The 20,213-nt window shown below is 38.1% G+C and overlaps 1 protein-coding gene and 1 pseudogene across 1 annotated transcript; one reads left to right on the top strand and one right to left on the bottom strand.

Annotated features, from left to right (window-relative positions):
- On the bottom strand, positions 1,805 to 2,588 carry LOC104709715 (glutathione S-transferase T3-like). Its single transcript, XM_010426283.1, has 2 exons — positions 2,450 to 2,588; positions 1,805 to 2,358 (listed from the first exon to the last, which is right to left on the bottom strand). The coding sequence occupies exons 1-2, from the start codon at positions 2,586 to 2,588 to the stop codon at positions 1,805 to 1,807; spliced, it is 693 nt and encodes a 230-aa protein (XP_010424585.1).
- On the top strand, positions 11,519 to 19,725 carry LOC104699130 (annotated as a pseudogene).

The raw sequence follows: 20,213 nt of genomic DNA, 5'->3' as shown, positions 1-20,213 counted from the left end.
GCGAAACTTCAAAAGCACGCTCGACATCTTTACGTACAACTTCTTGATGTGTAGCAAATAAAGAGTCTTTTGGAGTTTGCGGAAGTGGAATAGATTGGATAAAAGTAGACCATTTTGGATAAATACCATCCGTGAGATAGTAAGCCAACTTGTATTGGTGTCCGTTGACAATGTATTTAACATTCGGAGCTCGACCGTTTAAAATATCATCAAAAACGGGAGAGCGCTCAAGTATATTTATATCGTTTAATGTACCCGAAGGTCCAAAAAAAGCATGCCAGATCCAGAGATCTTATGATGCTACAACCTCTAAAACGATTGTTGGCTTGCCAGAACCATGTGTATATTGACATTTCCATGCGGTTGGACAATTTTTCCACTCCCAATGCATATAATCGATGCTTCCTATCATCCCTGGAAACCCGCATATCTCTCCAATATCGAGAAGTCATTGATGATCTTCTGGTGTGAGTCTTTGTAAGTACTCATCTCCAAAAAAAATCATGATTGCTTCAACAAAATACCCCAAGCATGAGAACGCTATGGTTTCAGCAAGTCGGAGGTATTCGTCAACCGCATCAGCTGTCGAACCATATGCCATCATACGAATTGCTGTTGTACACTTTTGTAGTGCTGAAAGCCCCAACCTTCCTGTATTATATCTTCGTTGTTGAAAGAATGGAATTTCATTTCCTAGTCGCTCAACGATACGCATGAACAAGGGCTTGTTCATTCTAATTTGGCATCAACATTTTTTGGGAGTGTATGTTCCATCTTCACTGAAATAATCGTTCCACAAGTGGGCATGGCCGACTTCACGATTTATTTCAATGTAAGTTTGCTTCTTCTTTGGTTTGGGTGTTTGTTGATGTTGAACAGATGGAGTGAGAAGAGATGGTCAAAATTGATTGGAAATTTGGTCACAAACTTGATTTAAGCATTTATCAATGGTGTCATCAAAATTATTGTGAGAAGAAGATGCCATTTTAGGAGAAAAGTGAAAGAAAAGATAGAGAGTGTTTGATAAGTTTGTGAATTGGTGAGTGTTTGATAATATAGAGAGTGTTTAATAAGTTTGTGAATTGGTGAGTGTTTGATAAGTCCATCTCTTCATTTTGTAGACTTGTACAAGGAAAAATATGTGTGTTCAATCGTAACAAAGTTTGTGGTATGGTGAGATAAAAAACAAAACCTGTACTTGTTACAAACTTGTGGTGTGTGTCAAAAAAAAACAAAAGAAGTGTACTTCTGAAAATAGATGTGGTAAAAACTATGCTCTTGTTCCATTATTGCAAAAATATAACAAAAATTTAATTGACAAATAAGGATTCGACAGCTTTAACAAAAGCTATTTGCTCACGGGAGACTTTTGTGTGGTGAAGCTCATGGCAGACGCTTGTGTGTGGAGACTCTTGTGTGGAGACTGTTGTGTGTGGTCTAGATCAACAAGCACCATCATTGTCCTTTATCCTAAACCGTAAACACAACACCAAACAATTTATTCAACAAACCAAAAACACAAGAGAACAGAACATATCACCAAACCGAAAACACAAGAGAAGCCAATTACATAACATAGCGAACTGAAGCCAATTACATAAGAGAACAAACTAAAACCGAGTACATTAGTAAAACCAAATAAGGAACCTAATACAAGACTTCACGATTACATAAGACCGAGTACATGCTAACCATCAAAGTCACATCAAACCGATTACATATTACTAGTACATAAGACAACCATCAAAGAAACTGATTACAAGGAAGTGAGTTTTTTCAACAAAACTTTAAACACCAAACCGATTCAAACTGATGACAACATGTTATCAAAAAATTGTTCCTTTAAAGCTTTTTCCGATTCAGTAAGTGAATCTTTGTTTGCAATTAGATTTTCAAGCATCACATGCTTGTTATGCTTCTCTTTCATAGCGAACTTCATCTCTTTCAAAGCAAAATCTTTTTTCTTCATCTCATACATCCTCTCAACCTCTTGCATCTGAAACTCCAACAAAGCTTTAGCATCTCCCTCTACATGCGCTTTAGTGTTGATGTTCTTCTTAGCCTTTCCTCTCAACACCTTTACAGCCTTAACACCAGTAGGACAATGCATCATTGGTTCATCCTCGACATCAATGGGAGCTTGAGAGCTTGAAGGATGTGCAGAACCATCCTCACACACTCGTGTCCTTTTCACTCTAGTCCCTTTAGGAGATGTGGACGCACACCACTTCTGATCATATCTAAGCTCTCGCCAAGCATGATCCAAGGTGAATTTAATGTTGTGATCATTGAAGAAGATCTGGTGTGCTAGCTTCATAATTTCATCTTCATTCTGCCCACTAGATTTCTCCCTTGTCGCTTCATAGCATCCAACGAACTTGCACACAATGTCGTTGATCTTACCCCACCGCTGCTTACAGTGACTTGACTCTCTCTTTGGTCAACCTACAGGCTAGAACATTCGGACATTTGGCAACGTAATCCGCAATCCTTCCCCAAAATGCTCCACGTCTTTGCTCTTTTGAAGTTATAGGATCCTTGCTCGTGTTTAGCCAAGCGCTGACAAGCATCACATCATCTGAATCCATAGCTTACTTCTATGTGTGTGTGTGTTAGAAGGAGAAGGAAGGGTTAATGTTTTGTATTTTGTGCTAGCCGATTAATGTTTTGTGTTTTTTGTTTCACTATCAAGTGTTCCCCTTTTATTTAAAATGTTTATGACTAGTTTACTTTTTAAACTAGTGGGTTTAATTTTTCAAATTTAAGTTTTTACCTAAACTACAACAACCACACATTTATCACTTATAACAACCAACAAACCCTAAACCATCACACAATAAGTCTGATATCGACCTCCCTAGACCCTAATCAAGTACTAACCGTATTTATCACAACCAACAAACAACAAGCATTCATCAATGACTGATTCGACACTTACCTACACTAATACAATATAAATTAATAACCCAAGAAAAACAAAAAAGAGAAATGATCATATGAAGACTAAGATCATATGAAGACTTCAATCGAGAGACATGTCAATTAAACGACAAAAATTGTAAACGGAACAAAAAAAAAATTGTAAACAAAAACATAAACAAATAAAAACCTGTAAAAACAGAGGGAAAAAATCAAACCTTAGCCTTTGAATTTTGCTCTGCAAGCAGCCTCTTCCCTCGAGTCCAACAGTCAACAGAACAAACATCAGCTGGAGGCTCTTCACTTGGCTCCTTGTGTTATGTATCTTCAAGAAAGTGACAAAACGCACCTAGAAGAAAGTGACATGTCAAAACAGATGGAACATTGTCTAAGAAAAAGAAAACATGCGAAGATTCAGAGTAAGAGAAACATACCTTGTCAGTTTTCAGTGTAGCAACTATCATATAATGAAGGTTATTTATCTTTCTCTACCAAAAGATCAGCGGAAACTTTGAATGGCTTCAAGGCATGAATCTGATCAAACATTCAAGGCATGAATGGCTTCAAGGCTTCTCATCTGATGGACTCTGATGCCGGACCAACTGATACATATATACATTTACAAATCAATCAAAACGTCACTACTGATAAAATAATCTTAAACTAATTAAACCATCATCATCACACAAATAGAGTACATTAGCAATATCATCTGGGAATTGCTCTGATGTGAATTGACTAAAATATTTGACATAAGAAACGACTTGATCCTAGGATTAAAACAACACAAATCAGCAATCACATATATCAAAAAACCGCAAGATCAGTTTCTCACTAAACCCTACTTGTTACCGATTTCAAACTCTACGCATGAACAAGCAAGAACCCTAAAATTTCAAGCAACCAACCCTAAACCCTAATTTGAGAACAAAATCCAAACAACCCTAATCCGTTTAACTAATCGCGAATTCATACTACTAAACGGAGAAACGTACCCTCTGGTTCAAATTGCTTCGACCTCATCTGAATGAATTAACTCAAACTCAAATATCAAACCAATCAATTTCGGAGTCGATTCAATATCCTCCGATTGGCCTCCCTAGATTCAATCTCCTCCGCTTCGGATCTCCTCCGACCCCAATCTCCTCTGATTCCGTAGTGTTTGATTCCTTTCCTTTGTCAATTCTGGACTTCTATTGAGAGAGAAAGAGAAAGAGAGAGAGGAAAGAAAGAAAATTTTGATCGTCGCATAAATTTTTTTCCTTCTTCTATTTTTTTTGTTCGGCCAACGAATATGTGACACGTATGAGCTCTTATTCTATAAACGAGTATGCGAAATAAGAGGCTCTCTTATATTTTTTTTGTTTTATCTGATTTTTTATTTTTCTTCTCTACTAGAACCTCACTTAGAACCCCCGTTGGAGGTAACCTAAGGCTCTTGTTAGGCTCTCCCTAGAAAAGAGTTTCACAATGAAATGTGAATTTAGATTGGTAGAAAAAAATGAGAGAGAATCAAGATGAATTCTTACCAAAAACATCACAGATACTTATTAGAAATTCTATAACTAATTGTTATATTTTAAGTGTAATACTTTTATATTTAATATCTAAAATTTTTAAATTTTATTTATAAATTATATTAAAAATAATAAATTATTGTTAAGTGATCATAATAAATTTATAAGATGCTTTAGTATCGAGGATTGAATGAAAATCCCTCGAAGTCGTGGCCAACTTCCCCGTATAACCTATTTTATATTATTTTTAAATTATCTATAAATTTGTTAATAAGAATCAGATTTGGGTAATTACTGGTAAAAAATATTTATTTTAATATCATTAAAGATAATTTGAATATCTAAGAACGCTTATCTTAATTCTCATTAATTCATTTTGACTATATATTTGGTCAAAAAGTATCATCATTTCTTGACATTTCTGCTTGAAATATTGTGTACATTTATGGTGTCCTACTTATGTCTTGAAAAATAGAAAATTTAAGTTTAAGGGTAGAGGGATAATCTCTGAATGTGAGGTGTGAATGCGAGTACTCTTGACTTTTTCTTTAATATATTAGATTATTTACTGAATTCTCTATAAGTTTGTTAATAAGGATAAAATTTCATATTTTGAATGACTACAATAATAATATTAAAAAAATTATAACTGATATGATTTATAATTTTATTAAATAAAATAATTAATTTAATACTGAGAAAATAAAGATAAATTGTCTATGTAATCCCTCATATATGAGGAGATTCTCACATGCAAAATATCAGTGAAATCAATATCTATTTTTTTCTCTTAAAGATTAACAACATACATTATTTTGTTTTTAGTAAATGGAAAAATAATTGTGCTTCTTACACATTAAAGGTACTGTTCACTACTTATGAGCCATTTCAAACACTGCCTAAATGGAAGTTAATTAACGAATTTGATGATGTGCTTCATGAAGAGTCGTACATTAGATAGTGGACGAATAAATTTATTTACATAAAGGCTTGCATAAAATGATGAAATATGTCTAATTTAGATATATTTTATTCATATAGTTTTGAGAGTGCACATTAAGTTATAAGTTAATTAGTATTAGGAGGACTAGACATGGGAGAATGTAGAGATTTCAAATGGTGTTTGCAGCAACAATAATCAATACCAACAAATTGCCTACAATATCCTTCTTTCCATTTTCCACCCAAAGATTTACATGATGCATTGCATTTCGATGCGCCTATCCACCTTTCCTCTAGCATACATGTTTTATCCATCAGAGGACATGTTTGGCCTATTTGATGTATAAACATATACATTAGTAATATTTTCATTAATTTAATAATATAAATAATATTTAAATCGGGAATTTAAACACCTTTTGTAAGTAATGAATTTGAAGATTTACCAAGTGAAAAATGTCGAATTTTGAAAAAACAAAAAACAAAAAATATAAACATTGACAAATAAATGTGTTTACCAGAAATCATGGGCTTAAGGATGAGAGCAGAGATCATGAACAACGAGTGTAATAGAAGAGATGACAAATTTATGACTGCCATTAGTTTTGTTTCTAGAGGATACCAACAAGTCTCGAGGGAGAATAATATCTGCATAATAAAAATTGTAAACAATGTAAAAAGAAGTTCGGGATATACCATTTTACCACAAAAAAAAACTTATGGATTGCTCAAAAATGTTTTCCTGGAACGATAAAAACTTGTTTTCCTCTTCATAAAAAGGGTAAGATTTTTTTTTACGAAATTTAACATATTTTGGTTTCATTTACCTTTTAGCTTTTGATATATGGGTAGATGAATTGAGAATTGTGTTTTTGGTTTTGTGTGTGTATATATATATATATATAATTTAGATGTGTATACACATAAATATACATTATATCGAAAATCTTCTATATAGAAGAATATGTAATGAGTTTCCATTACAAATATATATTTTTTAGTATTATTTGGTTATTTTGACTATATATTTGGTCAAAGGGTGTCATCATTTCTTTATATTTATGCTTAAAATATTGTTTACATTTATGGTGTCTTGCTTATATCTAAAAAAATCAATTTTAAATTTATATATATATATGGATTTCATAAACACATGTAAATGGAAAATTAATACTCATGCATAATGCATTTTTCAATGATAGCCTAATTCAACTATAACATTTATAATTAGTCAATTACATTTGATTGTAAGATGTATTGACCCTAGAAACATTAACAAAGCTGTTTACTGCTTATAAGCTAAGTTTTGTCGGTTTTAGCCTGTTTTCTCGGTTTTAGCACGTTTTGAACAAAACAGGTATAAGTGTTGTCTAAACACTCAGTCAAATACATTGGATTGTAACATATTTTGATCCTAGAAATACTAAAAAAGTTGTTCCTACTTCTAAGCCAAGTTTTGTCGGTTTTAGCCTAATTTTTCTGTTTTAGTTTGTTTTGGACGAAATGGGTATAAATGTTGTCTAAACACTTCTAATCCAACTATAACTCTTATAATTAGTCAAATACATTGGATTGTAACATATTTGATCCTAGAAATACTAACAAAGGTGTCAGTGGCGGTACCAGTACCAATACCGGATCATGAGGAGTCAGTGGCTGACCCAGTACCAAGGGCAAGCCGAGTTCGAGATGGGCAGGATCAGAGTGTGGAAGCACAAGAGATTGAGAACCAAAGAAACGAGGCAAGGAGGATGGGCCGATGGGATCCGATGCTACTCGAAGTCGAGATAAATAACAAGGAATTGATGATACGTTTGAGAGTGGCCGAGACAGAACCAGAAGATGAGCATGAGGGTATGGCCGAAGCTGAAGCGGAAAATGATCCTATACCAATGGCTGAGACTGAACCAAGGGAGGACCAAGAAAAAGTAGAGGAAAATGAGAACAAGGACCAAGGACCAAGAACAAGTAGTCGGGGGTGAACCTGAAGTGGACCAAGAGATGACCGCCGAATGTGAACCAAGTGATAGCCATTCAGACATCGCCGATAGCAAACTTAGAGGAGACCAGGAGATGGTACCTGACCGAGAATCAAGAGGTGATCAAGTAGAGGGAGTGAACCATGAACTAAGGGACTCAATGATGGAGCTTGTTGAGAAGTTAGCCGAGAAGGGAAGGTTGAGTAAAGAGATTGTCTGATTGGAACACGGGCAAGGGAGTGAGAAACGGACAAAGTACTTGAATGAAGTCATAGAGCCAATGAGACATGAGGAGATGAGGCCGTTGAGGGGAATGTCGAGAACCCGAGCTCAGCCTAGGAAGCGAGTGACCTATCCTTCCCGAGTCCAGTTGAGAAACACGGCCTATTGTGTGGCGTGTGAAGAGAACGGGCATCAAGTCCGCAATTTCTGGAAGGCAATGTTGTGCACTCCAGGACCGGGGGATGTTGTTTTATGTTGGGAGTGTTGTGCGTTTGGGCATCAAGGACACAATTGTTCGAACCAAACTATGAGACCAAAAGAGAGTGAACCAAGCGACGGTGGAGCTCTAGTGCCTGCGACCTTAACCTCTGGGATCGCACCCGCTGAACCAAGTACCGACCAGCCGCCTGAACGTCGTGAGTGTAACTAGGATGTGTAAGTTCCTGAGAGAACCCTAGACAACTGTTAGCCATCTGTGTAGGGTTATATGTAGACTTTTTGGGGGAAAGGTTAGAACTTATTCTGGTATGTAATATTTTATCTAGGTCTTGGGGACTAGATATTGAAATCGGATAGCAAGCAGAACCCTTATTCTTTTTGGTATAAGATATTAAGGGAATTGGTGCTAAGTCTTTAGCCTTGTTGTGGTTTTGTTGTGTGTGATTGCTTGCTAACCCTTTGTGCGATTGTTTGTCTATGTGTGAATGCTTGAATGATGGCTTAGATTGCATATAGGTTGCATAACTAACCATATGTTTGAGCTTGTGTTTGAGTTGGCATGATTGATTGAGGATTCACCTAAACACCGCAAGAGCGCGATCTGACAAACCAGAGAAAGCACGAGAGTGATCGAGGAGGACACTCGAATCGGTTGGGCAAGACAAGGGCGAATGGTGATAAAAAAAAAATTTGCTTAGGCAAAATTTGGGAAAGGTTGAAACGATTGATCCGAGAGGGACAATCAGACTGGGAAAGAGAGAATGCTACGACAAAGTTCAAGAATAAGAACAAAGGGGAGAATCCAAATCAAACAAAGGGAGTGGTTAAGAATCGAAGTGGCGCATTTAGGCAGATGCAAGAATTTATTAAGTAAAGAAAGAGGGTGCAAAAAAAAATAATGGAGGAGAAGAAAGCAAAGCAAACTCTATGCAAAGTGGCAAGAACCAGTGAGGTTCCATTGAAACAATTTGAAAGGAGCAAATAGAGTAACCAGACCAAGTGAAAGGAGTTTCTATCTAGTGACGAAAACGGCTAAGGACACGCGAGTGGATGCATGAATGTGGTGGGAGAAGTCATTGGTGATGAAACCAAGTAGTCATAATGAGATGTAACAATAAAACTCACTAAAGATATGGGGGTTATGGAGCGAGATGGTGGCTGTAGTGACCCGCATCAAGGTGTACGGACCAGATAAGGAAAACGCAATAAAAGGACTCGAAAAGAAGTCATAAAGATGGAGAAAGAAAGACGTTGAGAAACGACCGAGAGACTTGTGGAAAAAGGCACTAAGACGTGGAACTGCCAATGGCCAAAGAAACGGACGTGAACCATATTTCTTAACCAATTATAATATCTAGAACATAATATATATCACGAAAATGAAATTTTTGAAGTACATTTTGGGTTCTACCCTTTTAATTTTGCTTATTTAAAATTTAGTCCCTACAAAATTGAACTAAAGCAATAAGTAAAATATGGTAAATTGACAAAATCAATTTTTAAATAGAAACTAATTAATTCTACTTAAATTCCTTATTAATAGTAAATTTCTTTTCTATATGTGTTCCAAAATAAAAAAAATAGAAAAATCAATCATTAAACTGTATACACTGAAAAATAAACAATCAGTTAAATCAAATAATTATATATCAAACAAAAAAATAATAGTATTATTTAAAAAAAATAAAACAGTTAATTATTCTGATTAATTATACATTATACAAACAATTATAATTCATAATTTTAGTGTTTTATCCTGATAAAATTATAATACTTTAAGAATAATTGTATCACTAAATATAAAAAATATTAAAAATTAAAAATTGTTTAATTTTATTACTAAATTAAATACCGCTAAAATCAAACATAATTATAAATAAAATTAAATAATTGTCCCGTGGTCTACCACATGTTAAATCCTAGTTTATTTCAGAACATCCCCTATATATTAATATAAAAGCATTTTCAAAAAAATGCTGATGTGTCGTCGTTAGAGAGCTCGAGACATCAATGAATTTATTGCTCTCATTTTATGCATATTCACACATAATTGCTATTGAATGATAAAAGAATATTCATTTTCAATTAATTTCAAAAAAACAAACATATTAGTTTTAAAATATATTTTAATTATTTTACAACATATTTAATTATTATAATATTATTAGATCTAAAACAATTTCAAAACCCGAATTTATTCACCTAATAAAAAAAACTGATTACTATTCACATATTTAAAATTTCCAAAATAAACTATCATAACAATCATTATTATAGGCAATTGACTAATTTAATACTATTGGTATAATATTTCATGGGTGAAACATATTCTTACATACAAAAAAATTAAACAAAATAAAAAATCTTGCATAGATTGAAGAAAGAGCGGATTATATATTTAGTTGATACATAGTTGTTTGATCTAAATATAATCTCACTGGTTATATATTTGATTTTTACACAAACAAATTCTATATCCTCGATAATAACTTTACTCATAACATTAATTTTATCTTCATAGATTTATCCCCCACTATGTGAGGGTTGTTACCAAGTATATATGTATATACTAGTATTTTTACAGCAGTTTTTGCTCAAAAATATATTTTGGAAAGTTTTTACATTGAATGCTATTTAATGTTTATATTCATTAATTTTCTCTAATATCTTTATAACCAAACACAATTAAAATATTTTAAATATCCATAAATATAATGTTTTATAATTAATAAAGATATTTAGAAGATTTATTCCAAATTAAAAAAAAACTATTCTCCTATCTTCTCTTTTTGATTTTAAAATTTAAATGTAGTGAATCATCATATAATACATAAAATTAATTAAAAAAAGGTATAGTTTTCCTGCATATTTTTGTGATTTGAATTTTTTTTAAAACATATATTACTCAATTAATATAAAAAGTGTGTGTTCAACATACATATATAGTAAGTTTACTGTATATAGTAGATTGTAAAATTTTAAGAAGTTTATAATTAATAACTAATAAATCTAAACTTAATAAAAAGTTTAAAATTATAAATATTTAAACATATTAAATTTTGAAAATTACACAAACGAGTTATATTACATGACAGGTTATATGACATTACAGAATTGAATTGATAATACTAAAAAATAAACTATCAATAATATGATATTTCGGTATGGGTTAAATCCTCATTTTAATGTTTTAACAACACCAATATAAAATATGTCAAATCAAACTGATTTAATTAAAATTATAGTAAATAAAATTATTGTGCATTATATCACAGTTTATTTACTAAAACTAACAAAAGAGTATATTAACAAAATTAGTATTAAAATAGTACATTAACAAAAAAAAAAAAAAACTTACTCCACGGTCACAATCTAGTTATTTTATCGCCGGGTTTAGGTTCCACCGGATCAAACTAACCACCGGATCAGTTCGAGTTTTAAAATTTTCAAAACATTTGATTTTGTAACGCATTTAAAACAAATAATAGTATTGGGCCACATGTTGACATGTCAGAAACACAATGGACAAACAAACAAAAAAAAGGAGAAATATTATCATTGCCGCCAACGCGTTGATCGGTTTAAGCTCTTCTCCTTTTGAGTTTTGGTTCAGTTTTTTACTGTATCAAAATCATCCGATTTGAATCCATCAAATTCGTTTCTGGTCGATTTTGCTTCTGAGAGAGACCAGATCCGAAGCTTCTCTGAGGACGAAGAACAATGTCAGTGAGGCATGAGCAATCGTCGTACCGAGATCGGACGGCCGAGTTTTTCAAAAATCGTGGAGAGCTGTTGGTGCGGGATTCAGCACCCCCGACATACCGAGCTAAACCAGAAATACTAATTGATTAGTTAACCGGGAAACCGGTTAAGAGCTCGATTAGGTCAACAAGAAGTCAGTTCGGCCAAAGTGTAGCCTTGAAGAAGAAGCAGCCGACTTCCACTTCGGCATGGCGGCCGACTGAAGCAATGAGGCAGTTTTCCATAACTCACTTCGTCCGATAAGGAAAGTTAACATATTGTAATCTTAGAACATGTATAAAGAAGGAGAGACTTCTCCATTGTAAGGCATCCAGAATAAAATACAATAATCGAGTTCTCCTCTTGTTCAGAGCAATAAACACTAATTCCTTTGAGTTCTACTTCTTTACTTTCAATCCGAGGGCTTAGATCTATTTTCTAGATAGATAACTCTATTGAATTTGTTTCCCTCCTTAAACAAATTCATTGTGGAAACCTAGTTTCTACAATTGGCGCCGTCTGTGGGGATCGATTATTGTATTGGAAAAAGGACCGGCACCTTGGCAAACCTATCTTCGAGGGGCTGACAGTCATCCTCAAAAAGGACCGGCACCTCCATACTCGCCACCAGTTCTTGGCACGCCGCACGCGCGGCAAGCAGCCCGGTCATACGCCACTTCTCCAAGAAGAAGCCTTCGGCGATTATTTCGCTCAGGACCCGAATAGTCCCGTCCAAACGGTAAAGCCGACAGACTTCGGCCAGTCTACAACGTCTCGCCATAAGGTGAGCCCCCAGCCTATAGCGGCGAGCCCGATACCTTCGGAGTTCTTGACACACGAGGCTCCCTTCTACACCCGCCATATCAACAGGTGGGACAGGTGTGCGTACTCGGAAAGTCTCTACGCCCTCTTGGGCAGAGGAGTCATCCGACGGTTCGGTTTGGTTGGAACCGCTCGACGAAGCGGCTAACCTTTCCAGAGCCCGTCTTAGCCACGCAGATCGAGTAGTCACCATCTCTTTCTCTCAATATTTTGGAAAGTTGTGGAAGTTAGAATGATCTCCCAAACTCTCAATCCTATTTATACAGGATTACGGGAAGTAACCGCCGCTGAATCCACCAATTAGAGTGCAGCGTGATTTTCGCGAGGTCCCGAGAATAATTCTCAAAGACCGCGCAGCGCATTTAATAAAGCACGTTCATTATTTCCAGAACGGAAAAAGGAAATTCCTTCAAAAACAAAAAAAAAAAAACTATATACTCATACGTATACCTTAGCCCGACTGGGACTAAGTATCTATTAGTTCGTACCGAACTCACCCCTTGTTGACACCCTGGCCAGGTGATCAGCTGGTATAACTACCTACTATTTTTCGGGATAAGCCGGACCCAGAGTCGTTATTTCGCACCCGAACTTTCAATCATTGGGATAAGCCGGACCCAGAGCGTTTATTCCGCGCCCAATCTCTTAATTGTTGGGGTAAGCCGAACCCAGAGTATTTATTTCGCACTCAACCTTTAGTTCGGACGGTATGGTAAGCCGAACCAGAGAATAATTTCACACTCCGGCCAGAGACTAAGTATCTATTAGTTCGTACCGAACTCACCCCTTGTTGACACCCTGGCCAGGTGATCAGCTGGTATAACTACCTACTATTTTTCGGGATAAGCCGGACCCAGAGCGTTTATTCCGCGCCCAATCTCTTAATTGTTGGGGTAAGCCGAACCCAGAGTATTTATTTCGTACTCAACCTTTAGTTCGGACGGTATGGTAAGCCAAACCCAGAGAATATTTTCGCACTCCGGCCACCGAACTAAAGTAAAAGGAGATAAGCCGAGCCCAGTATCTCAATCTCCGACCAAACACACTTCGTTTAAAATTCATAGACTGCTTTTGAGGCTCTAATCGATTTTGTCTACCGTCACTTAATAAAAATTGCCTGACGTAAGCCGGGAGACGTCTCGCTTCTGGCACATTTTTGAGAATAAAGTAGCAAAATAAATCTCTTATTATTACTGAAAAAGTTTTATTGAGATTTTACGACAAGCAAGGTTCAAGTTCGCCTGCTATATTGCAGTTGCATTTTATTAAATTATCAAACGAAACATCCTAATTCCAAACTGGTGCACCATTCGCAGCAATCTCGCGAATGCTCGTCTTGAGTCGCTTCGGCATTGGCCATAGTAGTTGCAACCCAGTCTTTTCCCATTCCTCGGGACGAGTCTCCAATGCTCTGGCCTTCTGTTCGGATTCATCAAGCAGGTCAGTAGTTCTTTTCCTTTTCGCCTTGAGTAGGGCGATCTCGGACTCCAGAGTCCTCAGCCGTCGATCGATCCTGCCTTTCTTTATATGAAAGTACTGAAGATCTTGAGTCAGTTCTTGGTGCGTACCCTCAATCTGCAAACGCAAAATCAACAACGGGTTAGTACGAAGAAGACAAATTTCGATCGTTCATAAGGAAAGCAAAAAGGAAAAGAGGGTAGTGGCTACCTGACGGAAAAAGGCGTCGGCCTCGGCAAGCTCGGCACCGGTTGCACGCCGGTTAATGTAGAACGGCTTAACGTTGCCGGGAATGAAGTCACCGATCAAGACAGGGTCCGTATGCGTCGGTCTCCGATCTGATTCCCTTCGGCATTCGTTGCAGTACGCAACAAGACATGGCGGCAAAGCAGCTATCTTGTCGAACCCATTCTTAATCCAATCCTTTGGGTGAGATTCCAGCATCTCGAGTTTGAGTAGCAGATCTCGCTGTACTTGTTCCGATGCGGCAAGACGATCGCGATATTCCGTATGGCGATCTTCCACCTCATGAAGAAATTCTTCCAGTTCGCGCCTTTCTTCCGGTTTGACGCGGAACATCAACATCCAGGGAGCTCGGATGTTCGGGTAGTACGCCATCCCCCTTTCGATAGCTTCGGCATTCGAGAACGTCGGCACATCGTTGCCAACTAGTGGGGATTCCACGCTGCTAACCGAGCTTGACATTGTCTTGATTGAGAGTTCTTCTTGGGATGTTTAATCCGTAGGCAGCGCCGGATAGATTTATACGAGTATTGGGAGGAAAATCCCCTTTTCAAAATTGGCAACTTTCCGTGCAAAATGGTAAGAATGCAAATTTATCAGTTTTTCCTTTTATGATAAAAAGAAAAATTTCGGTAATTAAGTTCCTAAAGAGAAAATGGGCCGAACAAGTCGGCAATGTTTTACAAGGGTACTTAGACCCGTAGGATTAACAACAAGAAAAAAGAAGAGAAGGAAACAAAAATACAGCTAAGTATCATAGGCACCGCTCAAATCGGCCTGAAAGCTATCGGCATTAGAACCGAACGGATGTTGGACGGAGTCTGGAGCCGTCGTTCCGGGGGGGGGGCGAAATCCATAGCCGAGTTGATCCGGGGACATGTTGAGATCTTTTTCATTCAGATCAAGGACATCGATCGCCTTGACAGTCTCCTCGGCTTCGGCCTTTTTCTCGTCAATCTCCTTGATTCGTTCCGCCGGAATGATGGCCCCATTTTCGACCAGATATTGTACAGTTTCATGTATCCCGGAAGCTTGGTTTAGCAGATCCTCCAGGGGACGAACTTTCTCCTATTCGAGTAGATAGGCCTTGACCTTATCCAGTCGAGTCTGCGCTTTCATTGTTGTTCGCTCCACCTTCTCCCAACGATCCCGCCGAAGTCTCTTGACTTCGAAGTTGAGCTGAACCTTTAACCCGTCGCATGATTCCTGCAGTTCGTTCTTCTCTTCCTCGAGAGTAAGCGCTCGGGAGTTCAGTTCACTAATCCTCAGCTCGGAGCTGGCAATGATACCATCTTTCTCGGCAACAAGCGCCTCGAGCTCTTTGATCCTCGCATCCTTGGCGTCGCTGGCAATCCGGATTTGCTCTGCGCATTCTTTCACCTTTTCGAGCTCCAATCCAGACTTCTTACTGGATTTGGCACGCCTATCGTATAATTGAGTCAGCGTGTTCATCTTGGCGGCAGTCTGCAAACCCGAAGAACATATGTCAGTTCACCCGCTGAAATTTCAAGCAAATTAAACAAAATGTGAAAAGAGTGAAATGGGAGTTTGATGTTTAGAATTTCAAGCAAATTTCATCTTGGCGGCATAGCATTAGGTGGCACTCGGCGACATCAAGGAACACCTGTTTAAATTCAAGTTCATCCGCCGACGGAAGGATTCAACTGGAGGTCTTCAAGGTTCGGAAGAGCTCGCTTGAGGCTTTGCGATTGGTCACCAGAGGGTAGTCGCCGAAGTAATGATAAGAGAAGCGATCTGTCTTATCATTTCTCCTTTCCAGGCGAAATCGATCGGCAGATTCCAATCCGTCTTCTTCCGCCGAGCGTTTGCGGTTCACTACCGGCTGTGGCTCGGCGACTGGGTTATCTCTGGTTTGCTTCTTTTTCTTCTTCCTTCTTTTGGATCCAGCTTCAAGTTGCGGGACATCCTGTTCTACGATCGAAAGATTTGCATTCTCTAAGGCCAAAGGGAGAATATCTTCTTCCGCGACATCGACTGTGTTGACGTTTTCTCCAGAAGCCTGAGTAGGGTCAACGTTGGTCTGGTCTGGGATGGGATCGACTTCGGTTCGACCCTGAGATGGGTCGATGTCAGCTTCAATGGCAGCCTGAGTGTCACGGCGAACGATCTGGAGACTGTCCGATTCAAGGACACGTACTCCGGTAGGTTCCGCAGTTCGTCCTAGTGACCTAGCAAAACTTGGGAACGTCGTCCTGGGTTTGCCCATCGCTGTTTCAACATGGATACGGGTGATGAACTCCCACTGACGATTGTTTCCGGTTAATAGAGCGTCTCTAACGGGATGGTAGTTTGGAGCTAGCCGCGTCGCGCAGAATGGACGATCTGGAAACATGCCACAAAAAAGTTAAAACTGGTTAGAGGTGCCGAAGTCAATTAAAACGTGCTAAAAATATAAAGTCTACCGGGATTTTCATTCCACACTCTCCGATGGAAACCCAATGGGTTAGCGAGTGAGTACTGATCGACGCGGACGTAGAAGTAGTCGTTCATCCACTTCTTGAAATTGCTCACTCTTTTACCGATAAGGAAATTGTGCGCCGGCCTCATATTCACTTCCCAGCGGTGTAGACTCTTTGATAACTTAAAATTGGATAGTTGTTCAAAACATTGAACTCCAATATTGACCCCGACTTCGGCTGCTACAGTGAGGGCAGCCATAAAGTTACAAATAGCTCCGGGGACGAACTGGCAGATCGCTATCCTGCGTCTTTGGGCGTAGAGCGATATCAACGCAGGGATTGGGAATAAGAGGCGACATTCGGTAAAATAACATTCCTATAGACATATATACCCTTCCGGAGGGTTCCAAGGGCGTTGATCCTCTCGAGGAATCAGAATTGTGACTTTGCTGTTGAATAAACCACATGAGTTCAGCATGTCGTTCATGGTTTTGGACGAACTCAAACTCTTTTCGCCACCAATCTGTCCTTTATGGTCAAACAAGGGATCGATATCCTCGATCAAGAGTCCTAAGGGAACAAACCGATCTTCCTCTTGTGACAGTACGCCTTGAGTCAGTTCGGTGCTTTCCTCTTCAGGACGAACTGATGGTAACGGCAATACTTGTGAAGATGAAGTTCCTGCTGAACAGCAAACAAGGTGTGGTGGGACTTCGGAAGCCGATCTACTCGACTCACCGATCTGCGTGGTACGCTCTGGGTCGAGAGTTTTCCGCCTGGAAGATCGACGAATTAGCTGTTCGCCCTCGACTTCTGGCGAAGAGATGGGTTCTGATGTGCTTGCCATATTCTGAGTTCGGAGAGTGCGGAAGAAAATCGGAACTAACAAAATAAATAGGAGAGAGATCGGAGCAGATTACCTTTCGTTGTTGACAGAAAATGAGAAATGACGAAAGGGGAGGCGTATTTATAGAGTCGAGCGGGTGGCAACCCTACGCAGAGCAATTATGACCTATGCGACTCTTCGAATTCCGGGCTAGCTGATGTGATGCAAATGACACGTGTCGTTCGAACAATTCGCGGCGAAATGACGCGAGAATCCGGGTAAAATCAATTAAGTTTTCATGGATTAGATCGGATATTCTCTTCCCATAGTTCGAAACATTCGAATTGAATCTCGAATATTCAGAACTGGGGGGGGACTAATTGTTGGTGCGGGATTCAGCACCCCCGACATACCGAGCTAAACCAGAAATACTAATTGATTACTTAACCGGTTTCCCGGTTAACGGCTCGATTAGGTCAACAAGAAGTCAGGTCGGCCAAAGTGTAGCCTTGAAGAAGAAGGAGCCGACTTCCACTTCGGCACGGCGGCCGACTGAAGCAATGAGGCAGTTTTCCATAACTCACTTCGTCGGATAAGGAAAGTTAATATATTGTAATCTTAGAACATGTATAAAGAAGGAGAGACTTCTCCATTGTAAGGCATCCAGAATAAAATACAATAATCGAGTTCTCCTCTTGTTCAGAGTAATAAACCCTAATTCCTTTGAGTTCTACTTCTTTACTTTCAATCCGAGGGCTTAGATCTATTTTCTAGAGAGATAACTCTATTGAATTTGTTTCCTTCCTTAAACAAATTCATTGTGGAAACCTAGTTTCTACAAGAGCCTGAGGGGATCGATTGCCCCGGCGGCGAATAATGCACCGTATGGTGTGAGAAGAGAGGATCTGAATAACCGATCTGAGTTCAACAAGAGAGCTGGTCAGATTAGTCTGGGTATTTATCAGACGTCTCAGAAAGTGGTGAAGCTTACGAAACGTAAGTTGTTCATTTTGATTTTAGAGTAAGATCTTGTGAATCTGAATAAGTTAATCTTCGTGTATGGCTTTAGCTTAAGGTGTTAGGTAGAAATGGTCCTTTGAAACGAATATATATATAGCTGATCTGAATCGTAGCAGCAGATATGACTTTGCTTAGACTATGGTAGCAAAAGCTAGATTGAGACCACCATGGCTAGTAGGAATGTTGTGTGAATTTCTCAAGAATACTTCAGAATAATTTTGTTATTTTGTTACTAATCAGTTGCAAAGAAGACATCAGTATTTGATGATCCGACTCGGGAGATGCAAGAGCTTGCAGTAGTCTTTAATCAAGAGGTCTCTGCTCTAAATACTGCTATGGTCGACCTTCAAGTGTTTTGAAACTCTCAGAATGATGAAGGGAACAGCTCTAGAGATAGGGACAAAGCTAACTTCGCAGCAACTGTTGTTGACGATCTAAAGAATCGTCTGATGGATACTACCAAAGAGTTTAAGGATGTTCTTACCATGAGCACCGAGGTTCTCTCTTTGTTTCCTTGGATTTCTTACACCTTATTGCTAGTGTAATGATGCTAGACTGAGCTATTATTTACTTGTATGGTGTTGCAGAACATGAAGATCCATGAAAATCGAAGGCAACCCTTCTCTTCAAACGCTTCAAAAGAATCAACAAACCCATTCGTTCGCCAGCGCCCTTTGGCTGCTGCTAGTAAATCTGCTCCTCTTCCATGGGAAAATGGGGCTTCTTCATCGTCATCTCAGTTAGTCCCGTGGTAAAGTACTATTAACCTAATATTACCTCTTGAAATCTGGCTAAGAATTTTGTCTAATGGGAGTCAAGAAAGTTGCTATATATTTACTAGAATATTAGTTGTACCATGTCTGTCGTTGCTCATTTTAGAGTTTGGCTTGTCAAGAACTCGAGACCGTTTATAATCTCTACATTTACAGGAAGCAGGGAGAGGCCGAATCTTCACCATTGTTGCAACAGAGTCAACAACAACAGCAGCAGCAACAGATGGTCCCATTGCAGGACAAATATATGCAGAGCCGTGCTGAAGCTCTACACAACGTCGAATCAACAATCCACGAGCTAGGCAGTATCTTCACACAACTAGCAACCATGGTTTCTCAGCAAGGGGAGATTGCTATCAGGTTCGTCTTCCTCATGAGGGAAACACCAAACTGTTTTATGATTCATTTCACACATTTTTTGGACAGGAAGTATAATATAATATGTTGATGGTTTTGTACAGGATCGATCAAAACATGGAAGATACATTGGCGAATGTGGAAGGAGCACAGAGCCAACTGGCCAGGTATCTCAACAGCATATCGTCAAACCGATGGCTGATGATGAAAATTTTCTTCGTACTCATTGCATTTCTCATGATTTTCCTCTTCTTCGTGGCGTAAAAATATTGATTTTAAAAGAGTTTCAACATGGTTCTTTTTTTTCTGTCGTATCTTATTGACATGTAAAGACTATAAGAAAAAAAAACAAAAAAAGAAACCATGTTGTTGATTAGACTATAAGACTCTAATGTGTGAAGAAGGTTTGCTTATGGGTTTGTTTTTACTTCTTGGTGGGTGATTGACACATCATATTCCAATCAAGGATCTTGTTTGGGGAATCCTACCCAATTATCAAGATAGTTCTGAACTAAGATAACGTCAAGTTGATGACGATTTCGAGCCTTAAGGAGAAGCCCACAAATAAATAAGTTCTTCAAACACAACCAGCTAATTTAGAGATCAATTCCCAAATATAACATTTCAACTTCAAACCTTAATCTTTTTTTGGTCTTCTTTCAAGAATCCAACCTCATCTGAATAGTGAATATTAATATTACAATTAACTTTTAGGGGAAGAAACAAAAAAAATACAAAAATACAAAAATCATTAT

The sequence above is a fragment of the Camelina sativa genome, chromosome 1 (genome assembly GCF_000633955.1).
Source record: "Camelina sativa cultivar DH55 chromosome 1, Cs, whole genome shotgun sequence".
NCBI lineage: Eukaryota > Viridiplantae > Streptophyta > Magnoliopsida > Brassicales > Brassicaceae > Camelina > Camelina sativa.
This window is presented reverse-complemented; position numbering and strand designations above follow the sequence as displayed.

Coding starts and splice junctions, on each gene's coding strand:
- LOC104709715 (XM_010426283.1), bottom strand. CDS start 2,588: ATGGATTCAGATGATGTGATGCTTGTCAGCGCTTGGCTAAACACGAGC. Junction 2,359..2,449: donor ATGTCCGAATGTTCTAGCCT/GTAGGTTGACCA, acceptor GATGCTATGAAG/CGACAAGGGAGAAATCTAGT.